The sequence below is a fragment of the Hypomesus nipponensis genome, chromosome 5, assembly GCF_054491055.1.
Source record: "Hypomesus nipponensis isolate SF chromosome 5, ASM5449105v1, whole genome shotgun sequence".
Lineage (NCBI taxonomy): Eukaryota > Metazoa > Chordata > Actinopteri > Osmeriformes > Osmeridae > Hypomesus > Hypomesus nipponensis.
The window spans coordinates 9,305,001-9,317,366 of NC_140365.1; the positions used below are offsets into that span (position 1 = coordinate 9,305,001).

Sequence of the window (12,366 nt, forward strand, 5' to 3'; positions counted from 1 at the left end):
GGAGAGAGAGAGAGAGAGAGAGAGAGAGAGAAGAGAGAAATAGAGAGAGAGAGACAGAGAAAGAGAGAGATAGAGAGAGAGAGAGAGAGAGAGAGAGAGAGAGAGAAACAGAGAGAGAGAGAGAGAGAGAGAAAGAGAGAGACAGCAAGAGAGGTGCGCTGACAGGCGCTTTCCAGCTCTTTTAACTTCATGAAAGTTACATGGCTCCACTGCTGAATTATACAGCAGTGCTTTCAGCCACCGAGCCAGGCCCGTCGTTGGCGGAGGTGTTGCCGATATACGGTGGCCATTTTGAATCGGCTTAGGTGACAGACATTTGCAGCAGGGACGAACCTTAACCGCCCCTCCTTCTCCCTCTCTTTTATTAAATTCCATCTGCACTTTGCTTCTTATGGGGGATTTCCTGTCTCGGGGTCTATATATAGTCTTCTATAGCACGCCAAAGCAGGCTGATAACAGCCACTGACCAATTACTGAGTCATGGCACACATGTCGTGCTGGGGGTTATATTTTAGCAGTCATTCAGGGGGGAGCTCCATTCTGGGGCCTCTTAATGAGCGACGGGGCTTTGTTTTAGGGTATCCAGAGTACTTAACTTAATAATACTTTTGAGAATATAATGAAGTAGTGTAGTGTAGATGTAGTAGTGACTAATGAGGAGCTGTGATTCTACTGTAGAGCAGCAACACAAGGGCATGCATAGAAAGTACGGGGGCTGTTGGGGAGAGGTCGTGTTTTGTCAAAGTGATAAAACGACGTGCGACAGCTCGATTTCAAGGAGCACTCTCCCACCAATCGATGAACGGTTTTCAGAGCTGGGCTTAAAATGGGGATTTTTTAATGGTCTGATAATCCTCTATAGGCCCTAAATTAGCTTAACATGAAAAAGTGACACTGTCTTGGAGAACAGAAAGCTGGGCATTGGAACGTGAACGAGAGCTTGTCTGAGAGTCCGTCCAGTGGAAGCGTGGGGTTACCCAGGGTCCTATTCTCGACCCCCTTGTTTTTTTTCAAATCTTTTTCGTGATACCGCCGGTGAATGCTTGTGGACCAGGAGAGAGAAGAGCTGGAGGGTTCCCCTGAGAGCGATTACACATGTGGCTCAAGCTCAGTCAGCATAGTCAGCATAAGATATTCCTGAGACTGTTGTCATGGACACAAGCCAGAGCCAAAAAGAAATACAAAGAATCCTCCAAATAGCATGGAAATACAAGCTCTTCTGTTTACAAAGAACCGGGAAAAAAAGAGAAAATATTTGGAGTCATGAATTAGTAAAGACGGTTCTACAGGCTCATAATTAAAAATGCAATCTGACAGAATGTGGCGAAACATTACAAGCTTCCATCATTCCCGTATTAAATATGTAGCGAGCAAAACAGCAGACAAATTTACAGGCAGCAATGCTTATTATGCATCTGTCTCTTCAAGTGGCTGACAGTTTTATGGACGCCTCCGCCTTTGGAAGAGACATTGCTGCCAGTCAAGAATGAACACCCCCTAAGCAAACATAAACTATGAGTTGTCCGTCATAGCGCGTAAATCAGTGCCCGTTCCGTTGCCATTCCAATCAATCCCCGCTTTATTCAATTGAGTCTTTAAAATTCAATTCCAATCTCGTTTTTCCAGAGTGATTAGAGTTGAGGTTGAACTTGTTCTTGAGTGTTCCGAGGAAGAGGGGGCGGAGAGGGGGGGCGGGGGGTGTGTTCTGGTTAAGCCGAGAGAGGTCGCGGCAGTGGAGCCTCGACAGTCAGAGCAGCCCTGTTTAGATACTCCTCATAAAGCCCTCACATCACTAAGCCCTTATTTACTGCAGGAGTGGCACTCGAGGAGCAGGAATTAGGAGCTGGCGCCAGAAAAGCAGCACTCCCCCCCCCCCCCCCTCCCCCCCCACACTGCCTGCCCCTCCCTCCCCGCCTCAAGTCTCAAAAGCTCATATTATTATCATTAAAGTCCCCTAAATCAAGGCTGAAGTTACCATACTTTCCATGCAGCGCGAGCGGCGCTCTCAGGGCCCGAAATGCTACATCGCGTGGCCGCTTCCCCCGTGGCTGGGCAAGGCCTGTCAGCCCGTATTGTTCAGGGTCAGGGATATAAAGCCTGGTACGGGCATTGCGCTTCCCCCCCTTAACCTCTCCCAATCCGCCCCCATCTACCCTCCTCACCCACCACCCTCCAGACTAGGGAGGGGGGGGGAGGTTAAAGCATCATTCCCGTCGGCCTTTCCGCCCCCTCGTTCCCCCTTCGCCATCCACCGGCGACTCACCCTCTGGTGTGATCTGGCTCATTTACCCCCATCCTCACCCTCCGCCCCCCTAACCCCCCCCCCCCCCCCCCCCCTCACACATTTCCGCTGCAAGGATATCACACCATCATCAGCAGAGAGAGGCAGGAGAAAACGCAGAGACACAATAAAGCAACACGTACGCACGCGCGCGCCCACCTCCTTCTCGGGGCACCAAATACAGTAATTATTCAGGAGGCCAATTGCTTTCACTGTGTGAGTGTACATCAAGAGGAGCTTTGCATCATGATGTGACAACGCCATAGAGCCAGAAGAAGATGAAGGAGGGAGGGACGTTATGAAACATCAGGGAGAGGCATGTCTGCCTGCGTGGAGTTGCAGACTCTACAGCTCTTATCAGGCGCAGTTCTGGCTGGATTCTTTAAAGGGGATGCAATTTAAACATGGCTGGAAGCTACGCAGCCTCATAAAAGGACACAAATAATGGACTCCCCTGGCGAGGGGTCTGCTGGGGAAGACAAGGCTCTCGACCGAGAGGAGAGCAGCCAGCCAGTCAGAGTGGGCACATGTCGAGCTCTGTGAGGTGCGTTCGGCGGGGGGCCGTGGTTTCTGTGTGAACAAAATGGCTGCCGTCCCTGGCACGTTGTGTGTTTTGGTTTGACAGCACGGGCGCGCAAGCGTAACACATTTCCAAGGTGCTGAAAATGGATCAAGAAGTAAATTTGGACTTACCTCTGCTTGGAAGCCCTTTAGCAATGGAGCTACCTGCTTTCGCAGATCCTGCAACACATGAAAAGAGAAAGCGATTAGCATCTCATGAAGCCACCTGGAGGGAGAAAGTCGCGTTAGCGCAGCACACTCCTGAGCTGTTTTCACACAATGAAAACAAGCCCTACTCTTTTTGTACAGTAAGCCAATACTAACCAGAACACCCCCCCCCCCAACCCACATCCCAAAATAATCCAGGAGAAACCCTTGAACCAACTCAACCAAACGAATGTGTGGTTTATAAAAAAAAAAAACATTAGCTACATTTTCACCTAATTTTCTTTACCAAGGCCAAATCCCCCCTGTCAGCTGTGATGGATGGGATGAGGTGGCTGGCCTTTTGTTCCCAGACACGTTGACCGGGAACACGGTCAAACATATGAAAATGGGGATCCTGATTTGTCCGAAAAGCCCCCTGAGGGGAGGTTTGTTCTCGGGAAGTAAAAACAAGCGACTATCACCTTGTGCTACCCTTGAATGAGAGCAGAGAGGACGCTCTGTGCTTCAAGGAAAAGCGTGCGGACAGGCAGGGAGCAGACATTTATTTGCACATTCCTCTACCTCTCTCTCTTCCCATTGGAACACACACACACACACACTTTTCTCTCTCCCCTTTTCCCCTCCTCATGCCCTCTTTTTTTCCGCTGCACGCGTTCTGCATGACTCAGTTGTTTCTGGTCAAATTACCATTCATGCAAAAAACAAGAGGGGGGGGGGGGGGCAGGGATGCGGAAAGTTTTGATGCTACATGCAAATGGCTCCGTTCATTAATTCACTTCTAAAAGCACCTCTTTTAGGCCTGAAAACACTGGCCAGGCCCGTCAGGATTTGGATATTTCTGTAGGCGCCACATGCCGCAGCAGCGCTTGTGATTAAAAAAATGAAAAAAAAATAAAAACCTGGGTTGAGTCGGGAAATCTGCGGTTGGCTGATGAAAATGAAACTAATTTGAAACGAAGTAACAAAAATAAGGAACAAATATACTCCACAAGCCATCCAATCAAAACAAACCATTCCCTTATCCAGACCTCACTCCCGGGAGTGATGAATCTGATCTTGTGAAACCTTACAGGGGAGCGATTGCGACGCCTCGCCATTAAAGCAGATCCGATTATGGCCAATTTCAATGCGCCTTTTCATTTGAACAGAGCGAGCGTGTTTGATCACAAAATGAAATTAAATACAGCCCCGAATAAATCTCAGCTGGGTACAAGAGGGCCTTACATAAGGCCTCACTATAGGAATGCACAGCATGCTGCCGAACAGACCTGACCACTGTAACCCAGTTAGGGCTGGAGACACACACGTATGGAGCAGCAGTGCATCTGCACACACACACACACACGCATGAGCAGGAACGTACTTAAAACATGCCCACGCCATGGGGAAAGTCCACTTGTGAGAGATTCATATTGTGTCCCGTGTGTAGGTCCTATGACTGGCTAATGTGAGCGTCACACTGCGGGGCCTGTCTCCCTGTACGACGGGCGAGCTCACCAATGGAGCCCCCTGACACAAGCCATCCTGTACACCCCACACTGGATGCTACATGCTAAGCTAAGCTAACCTAAGCTGTGGCCTGTCATGCTAGGCTAAGCTAAGCTAAGCCATGACCTGTCATGCTATGCTAGCGTTAGCGCTGGCGTGGACTTTTCCAGCTCCCCCGGGAGAGCGAGCAGCTGGGCCCGGCTGATCTCCCGTCGGCACTGGCTACTGTACAGATGACATTTATGTAAGCGGCGCACCAGAGGGGCCACGTGACAAAGAGGAAACATCGCTCAACATCTGGTTTCAACATAACACCCCTGCCCCGGCCAAGAGAACTCCCAAGTCTTGCTGGATCTCGACGGAAACACACACACACACAGACTTTACAGGCACGCAAATGCATCTGCGAATGCAGTTGCTCCCGAATTTGATATACAGAGAACCCCACTGCATAAAATAAAAAAATGAAAAAATATATCTTTAGCTTAGCTTTCTGACAGACGACATCAAAATGGCTAGACTCGGTGTGCATGTGACCGATAAAACGATCGGGCCGTAAAACGCCGGTCTCCTTGGCTGCATGACGGAGGACACACATGCTCCACACCAGGGGGACAGGGGAGGGAGGCAGAACCACCGGGGCCATGTGGAAATGCAGTCTCTCTTCCTCCGCGGGACCCCCACCACCCCACCCCAGCACCCCGCTCGTAAAACTTTATCTGGAAGGTGCCGATGTTATGGCAGCTCGTGGAGGAAAACCTGGGTGGTTCCCGGTTCTGGACGGGGGCCGCGAGGACGCTACGACGTCGAGGGGCCGTGTCGGACGTCGTTGTGGACGAGTGGGAGGGAAAGGGGGGGGGCGCTTGGGGGACGTGGAGCGTGGACGGTGTGAGGGATAGGATGATTGCTGAGATAGTGGAGAGTCACATCGGGACAGTGAGCGATGGGTCGGCGACGGCGAAAAAACAAAGGGCGGTGAACAAATAGCTCGAGAGAGAAAGGCAGAGAGAGATAGAGAGAGAAAGGCAAAGATGGAGAGAAAGGCAGAAAGAAAGTGCGGGGGGGGGGGGGGGGGGGGGGGGGGGGGGGGGAGGAGAACAAGTAAACAGCAGCCGACTCGAGTCCGCTCCCTCGCTTTCCCACACACAAGGGAGCTCCTCGTCCTGGAAACCAGCCCGGAGCTCCAGGGAGGCAAGCCTGCAGCAGGTCCACACACACACACAAACACACACACACATCACAGGGCATCCTTCGAGGGCCCCCCCCCACACCCTCCCCCATCTCCCTATACTCTGAAGGCCTCAGCTTTTCTCAACACCAAGCTCGTTCTCTTAAACCGGCCTTTGCTTGGGGCTCCCTACTTCAGCCACCATGCCACCAATTACGCCCCTCACAACGTGCAGGGTCGGCACGGACTGTTCCGGAGAGAGCCATTCACCCTGCTCTGTGCCAATCAAGGACACTGACAATATCTCGCTAGTTCTTTTCTATTCATTCCATATTCACGCTTTTTTCCGTCCTCTTTTTTTAAAGGCAACCTTCTCCATTCCTTTGAATGTTTAATGGCCGACCGACTTGAGTGCAGGCCTCTTGTGTTTGAGTGTGCCTGACCCTGTTCATGGTCATTGTTAGACGGAATAGGCAGTGAGAGAGTGGACCCGGAGGGGGCACTAGGGCCGGAGAGGAACTTCAGAGAGGACGACAACATCAGTCCAGATTAAGAAAACAGAACATGTGACCGAGCAGGGTGATGGAGCAGTATTTGGAAAGGGGGGGGGGGGGTGGTTGTGTTTGCCTAGTGGTCTGAAAGAGAGAGCTGATAATTGACCGCTTTGAGTAGGAAGAGAGAGAGAGAGAGAGAGAGAGAGAGAGAGAGAGAGAGAGAGAGAGAGAGATGTTTAGAAAAAGAAATCTACGGCCCACCATCCCCCAATCCCTCCTCTCACTCCTGCCTTTCTACCCCTCTCTCTTTGATGACTAGGGTTATTTATGCCACTCCTCTCCATCCCTCCTCTCTAACTCCCTCCATCATCCCCAACTCCCTCCTCCCTCCCTCCCTCCCCATCCCCTCTCCCTCCCCCTCCCCCTCCCCCTCTCTCTTTCTCTCTATCTGCCATGGGCTCTGTGGCCAAGCGGCTGGCAGCCAAGGCTAACACTGACCGTGCCCAGCCTGGCCAAGTCTCTGCCCGGCTGGAGGGGAGGGGGGAGAGGGAGGGGGGGGGGGGGTCAGTAGTCAGAGGGCAAAGGGGGGTGCAATGACTCAGTTACTGGGCTGGACTTCAGAGCTGGGGAGAGAGATGGGGGGGGGGGCGCTGGCACGGAGATGACATACAGGGAGGGGGGGGGGCGATGGTGAACAGGGGGAGCATGTGGGGTGGCTGTGAGAGACAGAGAGAGAGCGAGGGGGGGGGGGAGACGGTGAATGAGAATCAGGCACAGGGACGAGTCCCTCTTCCTGTCTCCCTCTCTCTCTGTGTCCTGGGCGGAGGCTGGTGCCTCCACTTCCTGGTGCCCGCATAAGGCAAGGGGGGAAGCGGAGGAGGAGCAATGGGGAAGGGGGGGGGGCATAATTGTAAACAGTCCCTTGAAAATGTTGCTCTGTGAAAATAAGAAACGTTAGGTCTGACTAAGGTCTGACTTAGGTCTGCAACGTAAGGATTGTAGAGAGGCAACATAAGGTAGGCTATTTATAATATATATATATATATATATATATATTCACATTATATATATATATTATTGTGTTCAGTATCCTACATTAGATCGCAAGTATAATGTTTCTATTGGAACTGACAAAGTGCATCAAGACCTGTGACAATTTACCACACACACACACGCATGAATACACACACACACACACACACACACACGCATGACTTTGGTGCCCTCACCTCACTCCAGCACAATGCATCTTTAATGTGGTCCGTGAATGGGTAAAGCCTGCGTTGTGCGGAAAATGATGGGGTGAATTATTCATGACTGACAAGGCTTTCTCCTCAGGCAGCGTCTGACGCTCCCCCTGCTCCCTGGTCCCTGGTCCTGTGTTCCTTCCACAGGGGTCCTGTCTCTCTCCCTCTCCCTCTCCCTATCCCTCCTCTTCCCCTCCCTTCCACTCTCCACGGCGAACGCCTCGCGCTGCCGTCGTCCGGGGGAGCGTGTGCGACGCGAGGAGGACGGTGACGCTGGGGTGGTCCTGGGGGGGGGGGGAGCGCTGAGCCGTCCACGCCAGTGCCTGCCTGCTGCAGTGTGTGTGGGTGTGTCTGTCTGTCTGTGTGTGTGTGTGTGTGTGTGTGTGTGGTCACCGAGCCACACGAGAGGGTGGACATGTCCTGAGAAGCGGCAGCAAAGGCGGGCGGAGGTCGGGCGCCTCGCACGCGGGTTGCAGGGAGCAGGGAGCGGGGAGCAAGGTTAGGGGAGCAGGGTTAGGGGCGAGAGCTGCAGCGTCTCTCAGTGTGGGTCCACACACAGAGCCACGTAGCACCAAGAACATGTGAAGGGTGGATACGGGCACATCATATATATATATAACGAGACCCCCGCTACATGCTACATGTCGCGTTATTAGCCGCGACACAGCGTTCTCGACATAGCGCGAGAGGGAGAAAGGGTGCTCTTTCGAGAGAGAGTCCCGGGCAGGCTTTCTCAAACGGTGTGATTCAACAGCGTGTGACATCCTGCCTCGGCCTGTATCCTGCCAAAACAGGAAGGAGAGGTGCTCACGGAGCGAGGCTAATGACATGCAAATGCATTTCCCTCCCCAGGTAACTGCTGATGGACTGACACAAATTCAGCGATCTCAGGCATTTCAGCTGTGAGATCAGAAAGCATAACAGAACATTTTTGGAATGGCGTCATGTCTCGGGGCAACGGAGAACAAGTAAACAGAGGGAGAGAAAAAACACGTCTCCTTGGCGGGACGCATTTGCTGACTTTACGATGGCTTGCTTCGGAATCTCAGAGTACAACCCGGCGATCTCTCTCTCCCCCTCTCTCCCCCTCTCTCCCCCTCTCTCCCCCTCTCTCCCCCTCTCTCTCTCCCTCTCTCTCCCTCCCTCCCTCCCTCCCTCCCTCTCCCTCTCCCTCTCCCTCTCCCTCTCCCTCTCCCTCTCCCTCTCTGTCTCTCTCTCTCTCAGGCAACTCTGAAGAGGCTCTTCACAGGTTTTCTCCCTCATTTTGTTTCTGGGTCTGTACGTGTCCATGCATTTGCCCTGGATGCGTGTGGCTGTGTTTTGCCCTTTGTGTGTCTGTCTGTCTGTCTGTGTGTGTATGTGTGTGTGTGTCTCTGTGTGCTTGTGTGTCTCTGTGTCTGTCTGTGTGTGTATGTGTGTGTGTGTCTCTGTGTCTGTCTGTGTGTGTATGTGTGTGTGTGTTTGTGTCTCTGTGTGCGTGTGTATCTCTGTGTCTGTCTGTCTGTGTGTGTGTGTGTGTGTGTGTGTGTGTATGGGGCTGACCCCTGCTCATCTTCCAACCTGCCGGCTGGGTGCTGAGAGCCCATCTGACACAGTCAGAAGACATTACCCTGCTTATTATTCCTGCGGAGGCCGGCCGCCTCGGAGCTCCACCTTCACACAAAGAGGAGCAGGCAGCCATGATGAATGAGGGCAGACTCCAATGATAAGAGAGGACGCTGGCCCGCCCGCCCGCCCTCCGCCGCCACAGGAAGCGCAGGCGCGTCACCTCGCGGGAGAGGCCGCCAATTAAGACAGCCCCCCCCCCCCCTAAGAGAGCCCCCCCCCCAGCCACCCCCCCTTCCGACCAAGCCTAGCCCCCCCCCTCCCCCCTGCTGTCTGTAATGCTCCTCCGCTTTATTTCAGACAGAATTACAAGGCCCCTTTACAAGGCCTGGCACTCACCGCTAGACACTTAAAAACGGTTAACCAGACGCTTTGACTCGTCGCCATTGTTCCAAAATACGTCCTCAAGATTGTGGACATGTTTCATACGTTTGTCAACAAACAGTGGCTCAGCATTAAGCACCGAGCCCACTCCAGGAGTGACTTTACACCGGGCTTCAAATTGCCGAGTCGTACACGGCCTCGAAAACATTAACCCTGTATGAATACCTGCAGTTTCTCTTTTTAAAAATACACACAATGCAAACATTTTTGCCGTGCCAGACTTAGTCTAAACAGAGGCTTGACGCCAGACACTTTGGTAAACACCACAAGCCTAGTCTGCCTGACGGATTGGACAATGAACTTCAGACACCTGACCAGCAGACAGACTGTGCCCCCGCCCCCCCTCCCCCCATGCCCCCCCAGACAAAACAACTGATCATTCCTCCTCCCTCCCCCCCCCCCCCCCCCCCCCCCCCAACGACAAAACACACGCTCTCACACTCGAAGCGGCAGACACAAACCACTCCCGTGGAAAAAAACATGACAGAGGGCGAGGGACAGAGGCTCAAGCCGCGGGGAGCTCGCGTTTCCACCCTGCAGGACCAATCGAAATCCAGCTCGCCGCGCTCCGGGCGGGGGCTATTCAAAGGAGACTTAGCCGGCTCCTTTTCCCCAGGGGACCCTTCGGCGGCCCTCAGTCCGTCTCCCGCCGACAAACATCTCCCCTGGCTCCCCTGGGACGCCGGGCCCAGACTCAATCAGTTTATCATCAATAGGCACAGGCCGGCGCGCCCCCTCCCCTCCCTTCCCCTCCTCACCGAACCAGTCGAGCGCTCCCCATCTGGAGGGGGCGAGATCTTCTCACAATTAGGGGCCATGCCCTCTGACCCCTCCTCACCCACCGCCCCCCCCCCCCCCCTGACCCCTGCAGCCACCCAGGCCCTGAGAGGGTCTCTGGTCTGGAAAAGTCACACGGCCATGTCTGACTGAAGCCTCCAGGAAACCGAGGGTTTGTCCGAATCTTTTTCTTTTTCAAAAGGGGGGGGGGCTGGGTACTGATGTACGACAGATACCCGAGAAGCTAATCCCTCAAAGGGAGAGCCGCTGGCGTGGCCATTGTTGTGGTTGTGAAATTGAAACGTCACTGATCGAGGGGGGGGGGGGGGTTGACCTATGAGAGCTGGTCAGAGACACAGACTCGCCTCCCCCCCGTCCCCCCGTCCCCTCCGCTGCCCTTTCTGCCCCAGACACTTGTCTGGGAATGAGGTCATGACTCTCCCATACCCCGCCTCCGCCGACCCCACCCCCAATACGCACACAATGGGGCTGCAGTGTTGGGTGTCCTGCACTGGCCCTGGTCCCAGGAGCAGGCAGGCTGGCCTCCGCGGTCCCCGACAGAACAGACGCTATGCTGGGCCGCTATCCACCCCCCCCACCACCCCCCCCCCCCCCGCGCCCCACCATTGATCACTGCTCCAGACAAATCATCTCTCCGATCACCCCCCCCCCCCCCTCCGGCCCCCGCCCCACCTACACCGAACCTCCGAGGGCCTTTGAATTACCCCCATCTATGGCCATCCTAGGTTTCAGTGGCTTCTCAAACCGACTGATTACGTTGGATGGTTTCTGCAGTGGGGAGAGCTGTCCCCTGCTTCTCCTGGTCGGGGAGTGGGCCTGGCTAGCCCTCCTCGGATGACTGAGCATGCTTGCAAACTGATATCATTGGAGTTAAGTGAACAGGGGTCCTTTTAAGGGGCCACGCAAGCACACCGCAATCTACGGAGCAGGTCACAAACGAGGGAGGGAGGGAGGGAGGGAGGGAGGGAGGGAGGGAGGGAGGGAGGGAGGGAGGGAGGGAGGGAGGGAGGGAGGGAGGGAGGGAGGGAGGGAGGGAGGGAGGGAGGGAGGGAGGGAGGGAGGGAGGGAGGGAGGGAGGGAGGGAGGGAGGGAGGGAGGGAAAGATGACCAGAGAGATGAGAAGAGAGCAAAGGGGCTAAACTCTAAATAAGTGCAGGGTTTGAAAGACAAATTGTAAAGGACCCGCGTCTTTACAGAAACGACAAGAGGGAAGAAAGGAAGAAAAAAATATATATATATAATGTCAGACATTTTTTTGGTTTTTTTTTGTGTCAGAAGTGGAAAAAAGAGGGATTCTATTGAGAGGGTAAACAAAGCACGGGACTGTGAGCGGGGTGGAAATAAAGGAGAGAAAAAAGGAACTTTTCTGTTACAATTAGTTCTGATGAGCAGGTCTGCTTGGCAGCCCACTATTGAGGGTCTATTTATAGGAATGGCTTCAGGAGGAAAACCTGTGATGCAGCCATGCACATCACAACGAGGGGGTTGAAGGAGGCGAATGTCCCTCTGCCGGCCCAGTATACACGTGTGTGTGTGTGTGTGTGTGTGTGTGTGAGTGTGTGTGTGTGTGTGTGTGAGAGAGAGCAAAGGGGCCTTGGCGCGTTGAGGGTGCTCACGTAATCGTGGGGCCAGGGCACCACCTATCCATTCGCACGGGCACTCACTCTCAAGTGCTCTTTGAGACCCCCCCCCTCTCCCCCCCTCTCTTCACGAGTCCAGCGCAAGCGCACCGCACTCTAGGCCAGTGGAGGAGTGAACGCTCCCACACCTAACCCCTCCTTCCTGTTTCCCTCTTCCTCCCGGCCGGCGGTTGGTTAAGCAGAAGGTGCCTCCACTTCCTGGTGCCCAAATAAGGGAAGGGGGCAGTAGGGAGTGGGCAGGAGGGGGGGCAAGGCGGGGCATAATTGTAAACAGTCACTTAAAAAAAAAAAATTAAAAAAAATGTTGCTCAGTGTAAAGAAAAGAAACTAAACAAAAATGTTGGCCTCATTAAAAAAAAAAAAAAAAAAAAAAGGCCATTTCATTTCACCTTATCATCTCTGCCCAGTGATTCACAGCGCGAGGCGGCAACCATTACGCCATGGCGCTGACGCCGAAATGACCTCAGCCCCCAAACATGAATACCGACGTGGGCTCGCAGGGGATGCTGTCGCGTCACTTTGAAAGACGGGG

The 12,366-nt window shown here is 53.7% G+C and overlaps 1 protein-coding gene across 1 annotated transcript in view; it reads right to left on the reverse strand.

The window, feature by feature from the left end:
* Positions 1-12,366, reverse strand: part of cux1a (cut-like homeobox 1a) — a 127,245-nt gene that overhangs the window by 66,225 nt on the left and 48,654 nt on the right. Inside the window, exon 3 of the mRNA XM_084697821.1 lies at positions 2,975-3,022. Coding sequence (XP_084553947.1) covers positions 2,975-3,022 — 48 coding nt within the window. The remainder of the gene's footprint in view (positions 1-2,974; positions 3,023-12,366) is intronic.